Genomic DNA, 20,189 nt, shown 5'->3' with positions numbered 1-20,189 from the left:
CCACACACTCAAGTAGAAAATGAAACAAAGAAAGAAAAGAGAGAATGCAAGCATGAATGATTGAGACAATAGGTGTCAAACCAAAACTACACATAGTCAATCTGCAGTGTATCTTCTCAGCTGTAGCAATGTACACCAGAGGGTGGCTTTGAAACTGCTGGCAACCCTCCTGCCTCAGGCTTCCTAGTTCTGAGATTGCATGCCTGCATTTCAGAACCTATTTCAGTCACCTCTTCTGCTCAGAAACCTCTTCATATTACCCAATATGTGTTGTTCTTAAACAAAATCCCAGATGTTCGATTTTACCAATAAGAGCTCAAGAGTCAGAGGCTAGGGTGAAAGCCTAGCTCAGAGAGGCAGAGAAAGCACCCAGATGACCTTCCTACTCATCTGATGTCCCAGAAGGAAAAAGCCCCTTCACCTGTCTTAAAAACCCTTCAAACTCAGCATGCCTTCTTTCTACTCCCTGTGCATCTCTATCCATCTTCCAGACTTCCTCTCACTGTTTTTTTGTTTGTTTGTTTGCTTGTTTCCTATGTTCACTCCCTGTCAACTGCTTGCTCCTCCTCTTGACCTATAGTTAATTTTATTTAATCCTGTTTACAGAAATCTCTTGGATTAAAGGTGTGTGCTAGGGCTCAGCCACACCACAACTAGAAACAGGTTTTTCCAGTATACAGGCTTGGATTTCACAGTGTGATCAAGTATCCTGCAACAAATATTCCTTCTTTTCTTTCTTTCTTTCTCTTTCTTTCTCTCTTTCTCTTTCTTTCTTTTTCTCTCTCCATCTCTTTCTTTTTTCTTTCTCTCCATCTCCTTTCTTCTTTTTCTCCATCTCCCGCTTTCTTTCTCTCTCTCCATCTCTCTCCCTCTTTCTTTCTCTCATCTCTCTTCCTCTTTCTTCTTCTTTCTTTCTTTCTTTCTTTCTTTGTTTCTTTCGTTCGACATGGTTTCTCTGTGTAGCCCTGGCTGCCCTTTGTAGACCAGGCTGTCTTCACTCACAGAGATCCACCTGCTTCTCCCTCCCTGAGTGCTGGGATTACAGGCATATGCCACCACACCTGGCCAAATATGCCTTTCATATACCTTCAATATGATACACAGGCCTTTCACAGTCTAATATCAATCTTTCTCTCTAGAGTTTTTCTCATTACATCATAATACATACATATCAGTAGCAGTTATATACATTTGTTTTCAGTTCATATCCAGTTTTTCTTTCTCCAAGTAATATGTATGCATAGCTAAACAGTATTCAATTCTCAAGATTTGTTTTTATATATGTATACGTGCACACATTATGGGTATCTGGCATGGTCAGGAGACGGTGTCCATCCCTTGAAATTAGTTACAGGAGCTGTGAGACACCTGAAGATGTAGATGTTGGGAACTGAACTCAGGTCCTCCATAAGAGCAGCAAGACTTCTTAACTGTTGAGGCATTTCTCCAGCCCCAGTATTAAAAATAAAAGTCCAGGATGACTTTGAACTTTCTACTCTCCTGCCACTGCTTCTGAAGTGGCTGGAGTTACAGACATGTAACATAATGCCTATTTTTACGATTTTCACATTCTAGACACTGACTTTCCACTTTTACATTCTTAAAATATTGAAACCATACTTGTTAAATAGTACATAATACTGACAGTATTTTAACTGTTATACTATGTATACTACTAAGCCTCCTATAGTCCTTGTTTCTTTTACAATTTTTTGCTTCTCTGGGTTTGTTTATTTTTGCCTTCTAAAAATGTAACCACCACCAATTCTTTGCACACAATGCAGTAGTTTTTCAGGACACATCTTGTTCATCCAATCTATTAGGTGATGATCCAGGTTTGTTTGTCCCTGGAACTTTCCCTTCTTTTGCTCTGCTGAATACTGCTTGCTGCCACCATCTGGGCAACTGTCATTCTGCGAAGTCTCTGCAGCCCCAGAATTTACTTTACGTCTCCTCCAAGCTGGATTTCTTTCTTGGATAATTTATTCCTGTTTTAGTATCGCATTCTAGTATCTCTTTGAAAAGAAGAATAAACAATGTAATTTTGGTTTTGTTTTCCTAAGACAGAGTCTCTGTGGCTCAGGCTGGCCTTAAGCTGGAAGTCCTGCCTAGGATCACCTAGGCAGGTGGTGTGCTTGTGACACCACACCTAGAAAGGATTTTTTTTTTTTAAGGGTCTTGTGAATGTAGGCAAAATTCTGCCACTAAATCACAGATTGTTTTTAAGCCGTATATGTAAAATATGACTGAATGTTGGTGAAAAGGCTCAGTGTAAAGTCACACCTGATAATCTTGAATTTGAACCCTGGGACCCACATTGTAGAAGGAAAATGCCTGCACAAACCCCACAGGCACACTACTGGCACTTGTGTGTTCCCCAACATCTCCACGCCAGGACACATACAAAACAGTTAAAAACAAAACAAAGCAAAAAACAAAAACAAGCAACGACAACAAAAACACAACTGAGTTGAAAATAATTTCCCCTCAGAATTTTGAAGGCATTTGTTTTCTAGTACCATTAACAAGTGGTTGGTTTGATATCATGTCAAGGCATGGCTTACTTTTTATTCTTTCTAGAAGCCTTTGGAGTGTTTTTATTCCTGGGGCTCTGTGCTGCCCAGGCTGGTTTTTAGTTTCTGGGCTCAAACCATCATCCTGTCTGAGCGTCTGATAAGCTGGGGCAGGACATGGGGAACTGCTGAGATCTTGTCTCACTTACTGTCCCAGACATCTGGGGTGTTCTTGCTATCCAGAAATGCAACAAGTCATATTTATTTACTTAGTTTCTTAGTTTTTTTCCAGACAGGGTTTCTCTGGGTGGCAGCCCTGGCTTCTTTGAATGCAGAGATCTGTCTACTCTGCTTCCCTGATGCTGGGAATAAAGGAATGTGCTACTACAGCTGACATGACACAATTTCTTTCTTTCCTTTTTTTTTTTTAAGATTTATTTTACGTATATGAGCACTCTATCTGCATGTACATCTGCATGCCAGAAGAGGGTATCAGATCATATAATAGATGGTTTTGAGCCACCACGTGGTTGCTGGGAATTGAACTCTGAACCTCTAGAAGGGCAGCCTACTGAGCCATCTCTCCAGTCCCCTTTTCTCTTTTCTTCCTTCCTTCTTTTTTTTCTTCCTTTCTTCCTTTTAGACATGGTTTCTTTGTGTCATAGCCCTGCCTGTTCTGGACTCATTTGGTAAACCTAGCTGGCTTTGAACTCACAGAGATCTGTCTGTGTCTGCCTCCTGAATTCTGAGATTGAAGACATGCGCCACTACAGTGGACACAATTTCTTCTTCTTTTTTTTTTTTTCAAGATCAGGCTGGCCTCGAACTCACAGAGATCTGCCTGCCTCTGCCTACCCAATGTGCTGGGATTACAGGCGTGCACCACAGTGCAGGCTCCAGCACAATCTATTTTTTATTTATTTATTTATTTTTTACAGAACATTTCTTTATTTTTCTCTAAGACTTTCCCAGAGGACATAACTAACCTTGTCACCACCCCACCCCCCAAGGAGGGTTAGTGCACTCGCTGCTATAAAGCAGGTACAAACAGTTTCAAGGACCGGAACCAACCTTAAATGGCAAAAAAACTCTTTCTATTTGAATTATCAAAAAAATGTTTAGAAAAAGAAAGAAAGAAAGAAAGAAAGAAAGAAAGAAAGAAAGAAAGAAAGAAAGGAAGGAAGGAAGGAAGGAAGGAAGGAAGGAAGAAAGAAAAGGAGCAGAGGGGCAATGGTGGTTTCAGAATGAAAAGATCATTCACGTTTCATGTCTTACATTCAATCTTGGCTCTAGTGTAACAAAGTGGAAACAGGATTACTATCATACAAAATGTTCACTACAGCACACTGTATGCACCTGTTCCAACCCCAGCCCAGCCCCCAATGCTTCCGAATCTCCCTACTTCCCAGCCTGTTGGGCCTGTCGACGAAGGAGCACATAGATCTTCTCTTTGATCCAGTCTTTGTTATAAGGCTGGTTCGTCTGTGTATCAGCTTGGTAAACAAGACAGCTGAGATCTGCCAGATCGTCAATAAAATCAAACAACTGACTGATATCATATGTGATGGAGGGGCTGTTGGGATTCATTCTCTTCAGATGCTCTTCATACATTTTACAAACACCTTCCATGCACTCATTCACAGACTCGTAGTCAGCCTAAGTCCTGCCTTCTGGCCTCTTGGTAGGCTGTACCAGCAAAATGGTGTGAGACATCGCACCAAACGCTTTGCTTCAGCCGCCGCCAACCGCACAATTTCTTAAATAGATAATATCCTTTTTCCCCCCTTGCTCTCTGCTGCTCTTATTAGATGCTGGCCCTTCTGGACTGACTCTTCTTATTCTTTCACCTCTACTACTAAACAACTTTGTCTTATTGTAAGATTTCCTAGTTACCTTTCTAGCCACCTATTTATCCAATATATCAGAATTATCCAAGATATTATTTATATGTGTCCAGAGAGAATATGAAGCTGAAATCAAACTGAGCTCTCCTGGTCACCCCTAGCTGATGTAAAGCTGAGAATGCTGTGCAGCACCCCATCCCGTCCGTCCAGTCCTCCACCTGGGTCACTTAGGCGGTCACCACTGTTGCTGCAGTTGGACAGGTTCATGGCGGTCTGCCAGCTTTCCTGAGGCAGTCCTCTCATTCCTCGTGGGTTCTGGGGATTGAGCGCTCTCCCTGACTTCAGGCCAGCAGGCTCGTGTGGCAAGTCCTTTACGTGCTCAGCCATCTCACCAGCCCTCAGTTCTAAGAACTGCTTATTCTCCAACTCTCCTCCTTTGTGATATTTTCTTTGGATACAGTATTTTCCCTCTTTTGAGTTTTCATAACCCTACTTTACCAGAGCTTCCTTGATGTCCTGTGTGTTTTGCTCTCTGCTTCTGTTGGAGGATTCTTCGAAGGTATGGCCCGTGGCTTCTACTGCATGTTAAGTCACTAAGTAGAGCTTGGAAAGCTTTATGTACAAGGGTGTTGAAGGGAGAAGCTTTTCTCTGGGAGGGTGAAAGGGAAAATGCCAGCACTCAAAGGCTTACTCCTCCGTCCTTCCAAATAGGTCCAGAGGCTCTGACATCTTGAAATCTCTTGGGACTTTCATTATGCTGGGTACCACAGGCTCTGTCAATCTGGAAACTTGGAAAATTTTCTGAGAGAAGGTGTCACACAGCTCAGACTGACCTCAAGCTGGCTGTGACTGAGAATGACCATGAACTGCTGAGGCCCCTGCTTCACCTCCCAAGTGGTCCATCACCACAGCAAAATCATTAGTAAACCTTACACACAGACCTTGTGCTTACATGGAACAGGTATGTTCTGTGCCTGGTTTCTCATGACCTTCTTGAACATCTTTGGTGATTTCTTCCCTACCGTTGCTCATAGACTCAACTGTCTATTCCCCCCACTCCACCGCCCAACTGCAGGATATTTGATCCCATTGTGAACCCTAAAACTGTGAACTGTAAAACCTTGTTTCTTTAGTGTGGTTGAGCCCTGTATTATACACCTCTAACCCAAGGACTTTGTTTATATTGTAAACCGGTGATTATGGTGTGGTTCACCCAGTCCTAGCACACATCTTTAATCCAAGAGCTTTTTTTGTACATAGGATTTAATAGTTAACCCTAGGTAGAGACAGAGCAAGAAAGCAGCTGACGGGGATTAATGAGTAGGAGGGACTTGGGGTTGAGAGGTATCTAAGACAGGGTGGAGAAGAAAGGGCTATTACTCAAGCTCTGGTTTTAGCTTAGGCTTCAGCTCCTCAGCTCCCTGGCTTTTTGAGCTTTGAGCTAGCAAGCTTTTAGCCTTGTATCTTTTGGGCCTTTTGCTCCTGGGCTAGTGAGCCTTTTGGTTTTTTTTTTTTTTGTTTTTTTTTTTTTTTCCATGCAGACCTGAGCTGAGAAGGAAGGTTAGCTGGTTATTTTCTCTGCCTCCTTCCTTTAAACAACAAATGGTGCCCAGACATCGGGCTTAAAATAATAAGTAATGGCATACAGGAGACAGTAGTTTAAGGAGAGAATATGCCGTTTTAGGTTCTAAGCATAAGGTTTACTGTAGCAGCTACTGCTGGTTTCATTCCCGCTTTACTTCCAGAGGGGCTTCTCTTGTTTTGCTTCATCTTCTTCCTGCATTCCATTTTAAAGAAGGTTGGGAGAATGGCTGAACAATTAGGATTGCAGAGTTGGCAATGCAATTAGAAAATCTGCGGCCACAGATAAGGACGTTGCAACCATCCTGGATACCTGATAAGCTAGGGCCAGACGGAAGGAGAGGACACTCCCTCTCAGTGGACTGGGAAGGGGACAGGGAGATGAGGGAGGGAGGGAAAGAGGGAGTGGGCTATGGCTGGGATACAAGTGAATGTATAAAATTATTTAAAAATAAATAAATATTTACATAAAAAAAAAGAAAAAGAAAATCTGCAGGTGGGGGTTGAAATGCTTGGAAAGGCAAAAAGTGCCGTTGGTAAAGGAGAATACCGGGAATTCTCAACAATTGCCAGCCAGCCCAGCTCAAGCACTCGTGATATCAAGTTCCCACAGCCTGTGGGCAGGCTGGGGAGCCAGGAGGATCAGACTGCGGTAGAAGCTGAAAAGGTTAGAGAAACAGCCCATTTTAAGAAAAAAGGTTAATCTTGAATAAACTGAACTGCCAGAGGGGTAGCCTCAGATTACCAGATTATCACAATTAGCTTTCCCAGTACCCACCAAAAGCTTTAGATATCGAGATGTTCGATGCAGCCTTAACTCTGAGAAATGATAGGTTCTGCAAGAAAAGCGAAGGAGCGGCACTGGGCTCTCTACAAGAACACCCAGGTTACTTCTGGCTGTTAGGAACTCAAGGCTCAACAGCAAAAAGTGAAGCAATCCAGAAGAGTGGAACAAAGTCATCAGGTTATAGAAGAAATTACTGATCCAAAAGGCTTTGGTTCCTTGATTATCTCCTCAAAGAAAGCAACAGCCAGTTTCATTTATATTAAAAGAAAAGCTGTCTTTTTGGTTATTTTAACAGAAAGAGGAAAAGTGTCCTGTATATAAACATGTTTTTGTTTTAATCCCAGGTGTGGAATGTGGGACTGATTCAGATAGTCCACAGCAGCAGACTACTATGCCTCATGTGGGCTCTGAGAGGCGCTCTTTGACAGCTGAAGATAGTTTGAGGACTCTAGAGAGACAACAAATGTCAGGAAGAACAGGCTGCTGCTCCTGGTTGCTGTTGAGACAAGTTGGAGATGTCCTGAAATGAGGGTTGGATTGGCTCCATGGAATCTGATAACCCTAAGAAAACTGCACCACCTCTTCTACTAACCCTTTCTCTCTCCTACCCAGTGTTGGGGTGATGGAGGGGACTGGGGTGGATTTGGGAGAAAAAGATAGTTTTTTAAAAAGACGTCAATATATATATAGATTTTTTTTTCAAGACAGGGTGTCCCTGTGTAGCCTTGGCTGTCCTGGACTGGCTTTGTAGACTAGGCTGGCCCCAAACTCAGAGCTCCATCTCCCTCTGCCTTCCCCAGTGCTGGGATTACAGGCATGTGCCACACACCTGGCTCTCAGCTGTCTGTTTCTTGCAAAGAGGCTAACCCGTTGGCTGGACCTGTGAGTGGCAATGGTTTCCATGTGCAGGAACTTCTTGATAGGTAGACTTCTGGGTGATCTCTCACTCAATCTCTAGTCCTTTCTTTTCTGAGGCCTAGACCTCAAACTTAATAACACTACCCCAGCAAGAAGTCACCTTTTACTATCCCATGAAAATTTTTAGATTTCATATGGGTGTTTTGCTCACATCCATGTCTATGTATTATGTGCATCCTGAAACTGGAGTTATGTTTAGTGGGTGCTAGGAATCAAACTGGGTCCTGTCTAAGAACCACTGCTCTATCTCTCTAGCCCTTATTCCATTTTTAATTTTTCAAAATGTTGACTTGTCTCATCCACTGCCATTGTTTCCTTATGGAGTCACATACCTTCCTACAACTCCTATCGGCATTTTTCCATATGGAATTGGCAATCTCTTCTTTGGATGTCTTCTATCCTTTCTTCCCCTCTAAGCCAACTTAGCTTTACAAGTTGGTGAAGCCTTCTCTATTACTCTTACTTGAAGGATCCCTCCTTAAAAAGTTGTCACTTCTGATTTGTGTCACTATCCGGAACAAATCAAAGATGTCTTACAGCCTTTTAGTTGTCCTAGGTGCAGGTCATCAGCTCAGTAAGCTCTCCAGGTATTGGGCCCTGTAGCTGGCCAGGGTCTCCAGTAGCCCAGGCTAGCCTTGAACTCTTGAACTTCTTACTTCCACTTTCCTAGTGCTGACAAGTGTGTGCCAGTTTTTTGTTTTGTTTTTCTTTTTCAAAAATGTCTCTGCAGCCTCAAATTCAATATCCTTTCATTAGCTCATTCCTTTCCACTGTCTCTGATGCTAAGTGTGTGGTATCCTCTGTTGCCACTGTGATATTTACTGTAGCTTAGTGTCAGAAGAGAAAAGACTCATTCTGTATGAAGGCGACAAAGACCTCACAAAAGGAGTTACGGGGGCCGCACAGCACGGCGATAGACTCTATCGCAAGGTCAGAAGCAAATTCTGCCTCCATAGGTGAATAGTTACACAGCCTCTCTGAGCTGTTATGTTAAGCGTCTCATCAGAAAATGCACTTCACAGTGCTGGTGGCCAAGGTCTGATGAAATAATTCATGAGTGTCTAGTGAAGCTCCTGCCACATGGTAAACTCTCAGCATAAGCAAGAACACAAGTCAGAGGAACTTCTGTGTTCTCAGCATGTTCACTCCTAGCTTTGGGTTTCATCTGCTCCTGGGACAGTTTCCACTTCACTGAGACAGAGGACTGAAGCACACAGAGTTCTAGACTAGAAGGTTGAAGTCCTTAGGTATGCTCTGCAATATTCCAAACATCTTAGGTGAATTTCCTTACCTCCACCTCTCTGGGCTTTCTCTGTATAGCCTCTACTGTCCTGAAACTCTTATACACTAGGCTGTCCTTGACCTCAGAGATCTGCCTGCCTCTGTCTCCAGGGTACTGGAATTAACCATGCCTAGTGGACTTGTCTTTTAAGATGAATGTGGGCTAGTATCTCCAACAGAACCAGTAGTGAGTCAATTGGAAAAGGCAAAAGCAATAGCAGATGGCTTTATATATACCCAGCACCATTACCCTCGGGTAGAACTTTTCAGACCAGAAAAGTAATGAAAATAGGCTCTGGCCCACCACTCCAGGATCACAGACTGATTTATGGAGCTTGGGAAGGCAGTTCGGCCTTCATGTCCCATGAACGGGATGGAATTAATCAGGTAGCATAGCACCACCTTGTGGGCACTTCAACCCTTTTTTCTTTCCTCCAGTATTGGCTAAAAGCAGCCAAGTCAGATCATATATATACTTTTTTTTACTGGCTGATCAGGCAGAGCTGGAGAAGCCCAATACAGCCCTCTTTTAATATTAACAAATACAAACAACAGAGAGGGCCAGCTACTCTTTACTGTCCCCTGTGGGAAAACTGGAGCACAAAGCGCTTCCTCTGGCCTACCCCCAACTGCAAGGGTGGTCTGTCTAGATTATCCCTAGTTTTGTTTCAGTCTAACTTCCCTCACCCCAACTTCAGTCAGGATGAGAAGTATCACGGCTGCCAGCAGTAGGAAGAATACTGTAGTTGCAACTTTTCTGGTCAAGTCTCAGTGTGTAGTGGCCATTCATGCTTCTGTAGCTAGCTTTCTTGTTCTGCCCTATCTGTGAGGGCAAACAGTAACACACCATGGAGCTGGCAATCACCATCAGTCATCTTCAGATGACTCCTCTTCTGCCTCTTTTAGCCACTGGATGAACCTCTGCAGCTGTAAAGAAGCAGAGGGAACAGCTGTAGGAGAAAACATGCACCCCCCTGTTCCTGTTAGTGGATAAATGGTCTGACCACCAAGTCCATAGGGGTTAGGGTTAGGGTTAGGGCACCCAGGAAGCAGAGGACAGCCTAACATACCTGTCTGTTCTTGCGTAACTGCTGGCTTTCGTCAGTTTCACCTTTTTGGCTGAACCAGCTCAAGATTGTTTCCTCAGCCAAGATCTCCAGCTGGTAGAAAGCCATCAGAACCTAAAGAGTCAGCAAAGAGGCATCTCAGAGAATCTAGCAAGGATGTAACAGTATAAAGGATAATGCAGGAGAAAACTTTATCATCTTTACTAGCTTCTCGGCTTCCTTCCACACACCAAGGAGCCCCTTCAAAACAGGCAAGAGAGCAGGCAGAGTGGTGCACGCTTCTAATTCCAGCACTTGGGAAGGATCAGGAATCCAAACTGAACTATATAACAAGTTCAAGGCCAGTTTGGGAAAAACAAACAAAACAAAACAACCCAACTCAAACCAAAAGTCAAATCATCAACATTATCACCACCCTCCCAAAAGAAAGACAAGAGTGAGTCACTCTTTTCAGTATGGAGACAGGATGGCCCTCCTGCAGAATGTTTGCTTGTTGCAACCTCAGGCCAGCCCCCAATGGTTGCCTCACCAGCACCAGCTTCGCTCTATGCTCCACTCCTCCAGCGGTAAGCACGAGACCAGGCACAGATGGTGTGGTGAACAAACTCCATGCTAGGCTCAACTTAACCTCAGCTTTGTGTCTCTGTGGGGGTCATGAAGGCCTGTTTCAAGGCAAATGCAGGACAGCTTGAGATGGTATTCACCTTGGCCATGGAAGTAACAAGAGTTTCATGTTCCAAGAAGAAGTTCTCAATGGCTGCCAACGCTTCCAAATGATCAGCTGCACGCTTTATGTAGTTCCTAAAAACAGGGCTCCAGGCTTTGAGCAACTATGAAAAACAAAAACAAAAAAAAAGGTGGGGGAAGTATAAAAATATATTGGGACTGGAGAGGTGGCTCAGAGGTTAAGAGCGCTGGCTGCTCTTCCAAAGGTCCTGAGTTCAGTTCCCAGCAACCACATGGTAACCCACAACCATCTATAATGAGATCTGGTGCCCTCTTGTGGCATGCAGGTGTACATACAGACAGAACATTGTATACATAATAAATAAATCTTAAAAAAAAAAAGAAGGAAGGGAGAAAGAAGGAAAATGTAATCTATTCCTTAGTGTGCTCAGGCACCTGAACAACAAAGACAAGACTGATGACAGAGAAGCACAAGGAGATGATATAGGAAGCATGGAATCATTTGGGAATGGTTCCCCAAGGTTAGGGAAAAGATGAGATTTCTCAGGGAAGAGAAAGTTGTTTTGAACTGTGGTCTTTGAAACAGTATTTTGCTGTTATCCTAGCTAGTCTCAAAGTCCTGGCTGGGCTCTGGTGATTTTTTTTTCCCTCAACTTCCTGGAAGAGTTGAACTACAGATATGTTCCATAATAGCTGATTCCAGGACTGTTTCTGAATGTCCTTTGGGGCCTGGAATGCTCTCAATCGTGGAGTCTCAAAGACCATTCAGTATTAAATATTACTGGACTCTGAACCAGCTAATACTCCTCTAGAAACTGTCTTCCAAAGGCAAGGAAAACAGACCCAGAAGTAACATACCCCAGAGCAAGCCCACCTACTCCTATTTCCTTTTAAGACAAGCACTGCAAAAATGTTGAGCTGCCTCCATGCAATTCCGTGCCCCTGGGCTCAGTGTTTGCTTACAGGAAGCAGCAGGGCACAGTAGCGGTTTGGGTCAAGCAGGGAATCCATTTGTTGCAGGGGAAAGTCCAGGACCACACGGCTCAGGACCTGCATCACTTCCTTTAGGCTGATGTTGTAGGCATACCTGTGGGAGAGAGGGCGCTGAGCACCAGCCTTTACTTTCCATGCCTCACTGTAGGTGCCATGTGACCAGCTGCTCCCAGCTCCTGCCACCACCAACTCTCCTCACACTGTGAGCCAGAAGCAACCACTCCTTCCTTAACAGGCTGTTTTCAGGAGCTCTGCTGCAGAAGTAACCAATTCCGCAAAGCTCCAGGAGCTCACTGCCTTTCAGCTCCAAGACTAAGAGGATGGAGACAACACTCTAGAGGAGAGGAAACCTCCGTGAGGCTGGATGCTAGTGTTCTCCTTGCTCCAAACACTGCTGGCCTTCTATCTAGTCTTGGGAGAGAACATCTTCATTCCTGGAGCAGCCCACATTAGAAAACAGGAAAAGGTTATTCTTACTTGAGAGAGTTGATTTCCAGGACTAGGTTGTCACAAGAAATATTCTCCTCTCTGCCTCGCTGAAGTGTTCCCAAGACTTCATTCTGGAAGACTAAAAGGAAAGAGCAAATTCACCTTTCCGGAATACTTTGCTTTAAGTCTGACTTTATACCAAAGCCTTTCTGGGAGGAACTAAGCCATTGGCTAGCTGATATAAGCAAAAAAAAAAAAAAAAAAAAAAAAACCAAAAAAACAAAAACTTTTTCACACCTCTGCTCTCAACCACTAACCTTTGATGTCATCCAATTGAGGGGACCCTGCTAGGCTGTCCAGCTCCTCCGAATCCACACTTCGCTCACTTTCAGTTTCACTTTCATCTTCCATATTGATCGTGAGCCCTAAGAACAACAACAAAAAAGAGAAGCCAGTGATAGAGTGCTTGACTGGCCTGACTTTGATCTTCAGCACCACACATGCTGCCAGTCTGCAGGACCCACATGGTGAAAAAAAAGAGAACCAACTCCAGTAAGCTGTCCTCTTACCTCTACTTAAACACATGCACATGCACACGCACACGCACGCACACACACACAGCAATATATGTGCCCTGTCAGTATGATGAATTGGGGATTCAATAATAATTGGGTTCCAAGGCATTCAAACTTCTTAAAAATATTCCGATTAAGTGGGGCAGGTGTAAGGTCTAGCTCACCCCAGAGACTCTGCCGTAGTTCCTCCTCTTCCTGCATGTTCACATCCGCAGCTTTCCAGAGGTATCCCTGGCCTTCAGAGCCGACTTCTGCTGGATTGTAACCTAGAAAAGGCATTGATCTTTTGAGAAGGCCCAGCAGCAGCAGCAGCAATCTCTCTGGAAGGAAAGATTTTTCCATGGGTCAGAAAGATACACAGATGCCCCACACCTGCTGAGCCTCACACCTTTCAGCTTCACTTTCTCCTTTTCTTGGTCAGCCCCAGAATCATCACTAAACTGGCCATCATCTTCATCTTCCTCTGCATCTGGAGGGTGCAAAGAGATCACAGAGCCCTCAGGCAGCGTGATAGCCGGGCCCACTACCACCTAAGAGAAAAAAGGACCAAGTGGCACAGACTTAATAGTGCAGAGAGCTGTATCTTGACAATCAGAACAATGTTTTTTGTTTTGTTATGGTTTTATACTAAGTAGAAGGTCAAAGAAACTTGGGCCCTCATTGCAGGCTTATTTACAGGGGGGAAATACGGTCCCCCTGTAAATAAACATAATCACTATTCAACTCAGGGATTGTTCACAGTCTGCAACAAGCCTTACCTGCGAAGTGAGGACACAGTGTGGCTTCAGTGTAACTCCTTCCTTGACCTCAGCTTTGTCACAGAGCAGAGACTGGTGTATTTGTGCTCCAGCAGCCACTCGGACTCCCTGCCACAAGCAGGCCTGGTCCAGCACCACATTATCACCTGGTTCAGAGGAGGAAGACTTCTGGTTACTCAGGGTCCCACATCTGAAACAGTCTTCCACAGAGGACAAGGCTGACTGACACCAGCCTTGCGTCTCCAGCTCCCACCTCACTCTGATGCTCCATCTGCCAACAGTAGAAACATCCAGTCCCGGGGCTGGAGAGATGGCTCAGAGGTTAAGAGCACTGACTGTTTGTTCTACCAAAGGTCCTGAGTTCAACTCCCAGCAACCACATGGTGGCTCATAACCATCTATGAGATCCTGTGCCCTCTTCTGGCATGTAGGTGTACATGCAGGCAGAATAATGTATAAATAATAAGTAAATAAATCTTTAAAAACAAAACCATCCAGTCCTTTCCCAGATCAGCCCCAAGAGCCGACTAGCCATCCTCTACTAAGTTTACAGTAATTTTACACTGTACACCGACTTAAACCGAGATCCTCCAGGACTTCCCAGATTGAGCTATAAACCTTATTACAGTCATGTCCACGTCTGTAAGGAGAATCAAACTATTCCACCTCTCCGTTTATTACAGAATTTGAGTCCTGCTGTTGTCCTTCTAAAAGGCTGGAACTATTAGTAGTCTCATATTCTTCACCCAAAGTGAGCTGACAAGAGGAAAAGCACAGCTAGGGAGAGCAAAAGGAACACAAGAGGGCCAGAGAGAGGGTTCAGCAGTTTAGAGCACTTCTTCCAAAGGACCCAAGTCTGAGTCCCAGCACCAACATGACAGCTCGCAATGGTCTGTAATTCCAGTTCCAGGGGATCCGACACCCTCACACAGATATACAGGCACACAGAACACCAATATACATACAAAAAAAAAAAAAAAAAAAAGGAATACAGAGAGCCCACAACCATAATACCCAGCCTCACATCAGATGTTACTGGGGCAAGCCACCTCTTTGAAGGTTAAAAATACTAACACATGCAGAAGCCCTTTGTACACTGTAATGAATAGAGGTTACTAGTACACGCCAACTCTACAAATGTGAACAGAGAGGACATTCCAGGAGGTGAAGTCATCTTAAGAGCCATAGGCTAGGCTAGGCTGAGATGGTGTATACCTTCAGTCCCAGCATGAGGGAGGCAGAGGCGGGTGGATCTCTGTTAGTTCAAGGCCGATCAGGTCTACAGAGCAATTTCCAAGACAGCCAGGGCTACACAGAGAAACCTTGTCTCAAAAAAACAGAGCTGGCCTCAAAGTCATGACTCAATCTATCCTCCTAAATAGATGGGATTGTTGTAATGTTTTGGTTTGATACATGAACGTGTTTTTGTTAAAATTCAAAGTTGGGGATTTTAATTTGTCCACACCAATTAAGTATCTCATGCAAAGCGTAGTCTTTGCTAAGTGGAGTTAGCTGAATTCTGAGGACTTTGAGGATATAAATATGACAACCTAGAGGAAAAAAGCTCAGCTGCTTGGAGGACTGCTTGCTGCTAGTTCATCCTGCCGCTGCATTTGCTGTTTGCTGACTTGCTGGTTACCTGGACTTCCGGATTTCTGGAAGACTGATACTGGTATTACCCCCAAAAGAATCCTACAACCCTACCCAGTGGGAAGCAGCAGAGAGAACCCTGGCCCCTGTCTCCATTAACCTTCTTTCCCTCCTACCCGGTGTTAGGAGGTTGGAAGGGAGGTAGAAATGTTCAATAACCCCAATAAAGTATTAAAAAAAAAAATTAAAGTCAACATGGGATTATACACAACTGTAGGCAACTAACTTCCTTTTCCTCTACCTTTTTTTTTGGGGGGGGGTTGAGACAGGGTTTCTCTGTGTAGCCTTGGCTGTCCTAGACTCTCTTTGTAGAGCAGGCTGGCCTTGAACTCAGTGATCTGCCTGCCTCTGCCTCCCGAGTACTGGGATTACAGGTGTGCGCTACTGTACCTGGCTTCCTCTGGCCTTCTTTTGTTTAAGATAGTTTTTAATATATAGTTCCAAGCTGCCTCAAACTTGTAATCTTCCTGCCTCCATTTTTAAGTGTAGCCCAACACTGGGGTGGTAGTCATGGCTTTAACCCAGCACTTGGGTCTCTGTGAAGTCAAGGCTAGCTGCCTCAAAAAACAAACAAGAAAGTGTGTGCCAACAAGCACAAGGACTCTTTCCTTTCTCCTCTAGCTCCCTTTCCTCAAGATTTAGCAAATTTAGTTTTCTGTGTGTGAGGGTTTTGCCCGAGTTTATGTACAAGCATCATGTACATGTTTGATGCCTGAGGAGACCAGAAGATCCCCTGCACTCGAGTTGTGAACTACTGTATGAATACTGGGAACCAAATCTGAGTCCTCTGCAAGAGCAACAAGTGCTCTTAACCACTGAGCTGTCTCTCCAGACCCACTACTCCTTTCTTAAGTCCCTGGTGTCCTCCCTAGCTTCTAGAGACACACACCACTCCAGTCCATATCCGTAGGACCACTGCTGGATTCCCCACCTGTGCTCACCAATGTGGCAGTCAGGGCCAATGACGCTGTTGGTGATGGAGCAGTTGCTGCCAATGACAGTGCCAGCTCCCAGAAGCACGTTTTCCTCCAGGACACTGCCGTGGCCCAGGCTGACTTCAGGCCCTCGATATATGTTGTGTCGGGAATGAGTGTAGCTCTGTGTAGTGCTGTCAGTGAAGTTGACTTCTGGAGTGAGGGGGTAGACCCATCGGCGGATGACGTCAGCGCAAACAGCAGAGTACATGTGTAGGTTGGAGACCCGGGCGCCGTATTCCCTAGTTGTCACATGCAAGTGGATCTGGTTTCCTAGGATCTAAATGAGGAGAAAGGTCACCCAATCAAACAAGACAGAGATAGTCCCCAAGCACAATACTTTTCTCAGCCTTTCAGTGCCTCTCTGCCACTCACCAAGATGCTAAATGGCCCTAGTTATTTTTCTTTCCTTCCTTCTTTTTTCCTTCCTTCCTCCCTCCCTTCTTTCTTTCTTTTTTCCCCTCAAGACGGGGTTTCTGTGTGTACCCTGGCTGTCCTGGACTCGCTTTGTACACCAGGCTGGCCTCGGAACTCACATCGATCAGTCTGCCTCTGCCTCCTGAGTGCTTAGATTAAAGGTGTGCACTGCCACACCAGGTTTAGCCCTAGTTTTCTCCCAGCTACCTTCCTCCCTTCCTATCTTCCTTTGTTGCTTAATGAAACAAAAAAGGGAACCAAAAGTTCCCAGAGTAAGATAAACCCTCTCTACTAGAGCCTCTGCAAGCCTTTACTCACCTCCTCGTTCACTAACAGGCCTCGTACAAAATCATCCCGAGTTTGGTAGTCAAAATTGTCTGTGAAGAGTTGAGCTACCTGTGGGGGGGAAACAGGGTGTGCTAAGATTAAATGCTTTCCCAGGAAACAAAGTTAAGTTCCAGTTATCAAACCCATAATAATTAGCTATGGAACAAAATCCCAGGCTGGTTCTCAATATCCCGGGAATGAGATAATAGTGCCTTTCTTACCACAGTTAAGAAAAAGGGAGAGAAGACACAAACCCTGGCCTTGAAAGGGAGTAATGACAGATCCCGAGAGTTCTACTCTCAGGATATGCAGTCCTGCTCAGGAGAGCTCACCTGAGGAGAGCAGATGCTGATGTGACAATCTAGTAAATCATATCGAATCTCCACTCCATCTCCACTGCCCCGGAACAGGTTCTGTGGGGAAAATTTGCAAAGTCTTTAACTCATCTCTCTCCTAGAAGCTCATCCCTCTCCTACCTGAGTGATACCCACTCACCAAAGGAAATGCAAAGCGCCGGAGACCTTGGGTCTTCTGGAAATGCAGAAGCCGGTTTGTGGTGCTATCCACGGCTACCACCACATTGTCCTCATGGCAGCGTGTAGGATGGCTGGGGGATGACTCCTTGAAGATCATTGTCATCACAGATACATTTTTTTCTAGCTTCCGTCTTAACCTATAAAGAACATGAGGCACAGTCGTCTCAGGACTCTGCTGGTCCCTAGGTCTTGATCCTGCCATTGTCGCCACCCTGACCTGTGTTCCTCCAGGGCTCTGGTAATATTGATATTTGAGATGACATCTCCATATAGCAGAAGAAAGTCAGAGCGCACCAAGGCCTTGGCATCGACGTCACGCAGGACATCGCCTAGCGATCGGTATAGCTCGGAGGTGATTATTCGAACAACATTGGAGGATGTAGGATGGCACCACTTGGATTTCCTATGGGAAAGGTGATGAGAGAAACGTACATTAAGCGAAGGATCACTGACCTGGCTTTCAACCTCCCTTCAGCACTCATCTTCTCTATGGCTTTTCTGGGTTGCTGCCAGCGTCCTTGACTTCAAAGAGGCTTATGAATCATAATGAATGGTTTCAGCATCCAGGGTCATTAGTTTCAAGTATTGGAGAAATATGGCTATTTCCTTTCTATACCTATACTCCTGTCTTCAAATGTGAGTTTGAATTAAAAAAAAAATCTTACTGATCTAGGTCATGAAATCTGGGAACACATTTTTCATGTTATCTTTCTTGTCCTGAAGTCTGTATCAAATTTAAACGCTGTAACATGGAAAATGTTAATATATTAGTCCTTACTTCCTAAACTCATAAATTCCAAGACCCACTCTTCCAAAATTTTAACAAACATCTAAGGTGCATAGTGGGGAGACAAGGATGAAGAGCTTGTTCTTATCCTTGGGGACCAGAACAGGCAATATTTGGAAATTCAGTGGAAAGATGAAAAGATGTCCTTCTAGTAACATATACACTCGAGCCAGCAAATAAAAAGTGAAACCCATGAGACCAAACTTTGCAAGACTCAGAAAACCACATGTCAGATTTAAACTATTTATCACCAGAACCTCAAGGCAAAGAGAGCTCTGGGAGCTTGCCTCAGGAAAAGTGAAGAAAACACTACACCTTATGTGAGATCTGAACGGAGAGTTTATCCCTCACCCCGAAACAACTGGAAAAAGATGGTGAAACATGGAAAGGGAAAATTTTGGAGCCTTACAGTAAGTGTTCTTTGATCTGAGCGGCCTTCCAGCAGCAAAAGACAAATGTTTCCTGCACACCCGTGGCAGTCAGGAATTCCAGAGTATAGTCAATTAGTGCAACGTTGGCCAGGGGCAAGAGGACCTACCGGGCAGGACATGAAAAAGTCTGAGGTCTTCAATCCATGATTATACTTTGGGTACCCCAAGGCAGCAATGCTCCTTCTATCAGTGTTTCCAGACACTACAGTTTGCTTTCCCCTCTTATTCTAAAGTAAACTGGCTCCTGCTTATAGTATTCATGGAATGGCCGAAGGTTCGGTCTAAGGTACTGGGATCTGGGCTCAGGATGGTATCAGACATAGATATACTATAGTAAACCGGTCCAGCAAAGTATGAATGTTGGCCCTAGGTGATAGATCCAGAACACTTAAGCACCAAAGCCTTTTCCCCATAAAATTTCCTTCCATTGCCACTAAGAGTCAGCAGATGGAAGGAAAATAACCTGTACCAGACCTAGCCTTTTCTCTTTTCGGTACAGTATCATCGTCCTTTCTGAAGCATTTTTTTTTTTAAATTGCGCTACTAAATCCTCCCACCCCGGGAAGGTTTCTTAGAAACGCTGCTCCTACACGCAAGCATCTCCATTCCTCCTAAGGCTAGGTAGACAAGCCGTGCGAGAACCCAAGTTTGCTAGCCACTTAACTGGTCGGACAGTCATTGGGGTTCCAGTCAGTCCCTCCACCTTCCCCCAGATAAAACCGACTTTAGAGTAACTTCCAGAGCACGTTTCACTAGCCAGCCGCAGTGGCAACGTGCAGCCCCGCCACCCTCCAGGCCCGCTGGCTACTCGCACGCCGGGCGCTCACCCGAGGCTGGTCCTTGGAGATGGGGAAGAAGCGGCGGTTGAAGCTATCCGCCACTAGCACGGCCTGGAGGGGCGGCGGCGGCTCCTCCTCCGCACCTTGGCTCCCTCCGCTGCCCGGGCCGCCCCCGCGTTTGTTCGCTCGGCCGGCCGCAGCCCCGGGGACCGCCGCAGTGGCTGCCATCTTCCCTCGCAGGCAGCACTTCCGCGGAGTACCTGACACGGCACGCCGCAGAGGACAAAAAGGGGCCTAAGAGCCAGAGCGCGAAGGCGTGCCTGAAGGGAGGAGTGCGCATGTCTGTACCCAGCCGGGGCGTGGCTAGCCGTACTAGGCCAATAGGAACTGGCCATCCTGGGTGGCGCGTGCGCACCGTAGAGGCGGGGTTCTAGCGGAGTCAGCGAGCCAACAGGGCAGCGAGTGGAAGGAGCCTGCCCCTTCCCTGCCCAGAGCGTAATAGAATTTGCGGTTCTCGGGGGCCGGAGAGCTCGCTCATCCTTTAGAGCACTTGTTGCTCTTGCAGAGGATCCAAGTTCGACGCCCGTCACCGGTGACAGCTGCAGTTCCAGGGTGCCTGACACTCTTTCGACCTCCGAGGGCACTGAACGTGCTGGCAAAAAACTCACCCGCATAAATCTGAAAGTACAGTGTAGCCCTCCATTTGCATTCTAGTAATCCAAGGGGGTCTGGCGGCTTTGGGAGGGAGTCGATGATATGCACAGACACTGGACGTGGGGACAGATTTTTACTGAGTATGTGCCGTAAGATTATGGTCTAGGCCACCCACTTGTTTATTTATTTATTTTTCAGTGC

At 45.3% G+C, this 20,189-nt stretch overlaps 1 protein-coding gene and 1 pseudogene across 1 annotated transcript; both read right to left on the bottom strand.

Moving 5' to 3' along the window:
* Nucleotides 1–3,687: 3,687 nt before the first annotated feature.
* LOC132648498 (enhancer of rudimentary homolog) lies at nucleotides 3,688–8,967 on the bottom strand (annotated as a pseudogene).
* A 511-nt stretch (nucleotides 8,968–9,478) lies between these two features.
* On the bottom strand, nucleotides 9,479–19,623 carry Eif2b5 (eukaryotic translation initiation factor 2B subunit epsilon). The gene is made up of 16 exons (XM_021638586.2): nucleotides 19,383–19,623; nucleotides 18,534–18,658; nucleotides 17,555–17,740; nucleotides 17,297–17,474; nucleotides 17,134–17,214; nucleotides 16,793–16,870; nucleotides 16,025–16,337; nucleotides 13,434–13,579; nucleotides 13,064–13,205; nucleotides 12,840–12,941; nucleotides 12,418–12,525; nucleotides 12,149–12,239; nucleotides 11,642–11,765; nucleotides 10,696–10,821; nucleotides 9,995–10,105; nucleotides 9,479–9,851 (listed from the first exon to the last, which is right to left on the bottom strand). Exons 1-16 carry the CDS (start codon nucleotides 19,560–19,562, stop codon nucleotides 9,792–9,794), a joined length of 2,151 nt encoding a protein of 716 aa, XP_021494261.1. The 5' UTR covers nucleotides 19,563–19,623; the 3' UTR covers nucleotides 9,479–9,791.
* Nucleotides 19,624–20,189: the final 566 nt, after the last annotated feature.

This window comes from Meriones unguiculatus, chromosome 17 (genome assembly GCF_030254825.1).
Source record: "Meriones unguiculatus strain TT.TT164.6M chromosome 17, Bangor_MerUng_6.1, whole genome shotgun sequence".
Taxonomy (NCBI): Eukaryota; Metazoa; Chordata; class Mammalia; order Rodentia; family Muridae; genus Meriones; species Meriones unguiculatus.
The sequence above is the reverse complement of the archived record's forward strand: the minus strand, read 5'-3'. Positions and strand labels throughout refer to the sequence as shown.

Excerpts from the sequence above, each read along its gene's own strand:
- Eif2b5 (XM_021638586.2), bottom strand. The coding sequence starts at position 19,562 with ATGGCAGCCACTGCGGCGGTCCCCGGGGCTGCGGCCGGCCGAGCGAAC. Across the intron at positions 16,871-17,133 it reads TCAGCATCTGCTCTCCTCAG|GTAGCTCAACTCTTCACAGA; the intron begins GTGAGCTCTCCT and ends TCCCCCCCACAG. Across the intron at positions 16,338-16,792 it reads GCCTGTTAGTGAACGAGGAG|ATCCTAGGAAACCAGATCCA; the intron begins GTGAGTAAAGGC and ends CTCCTCATTTAG.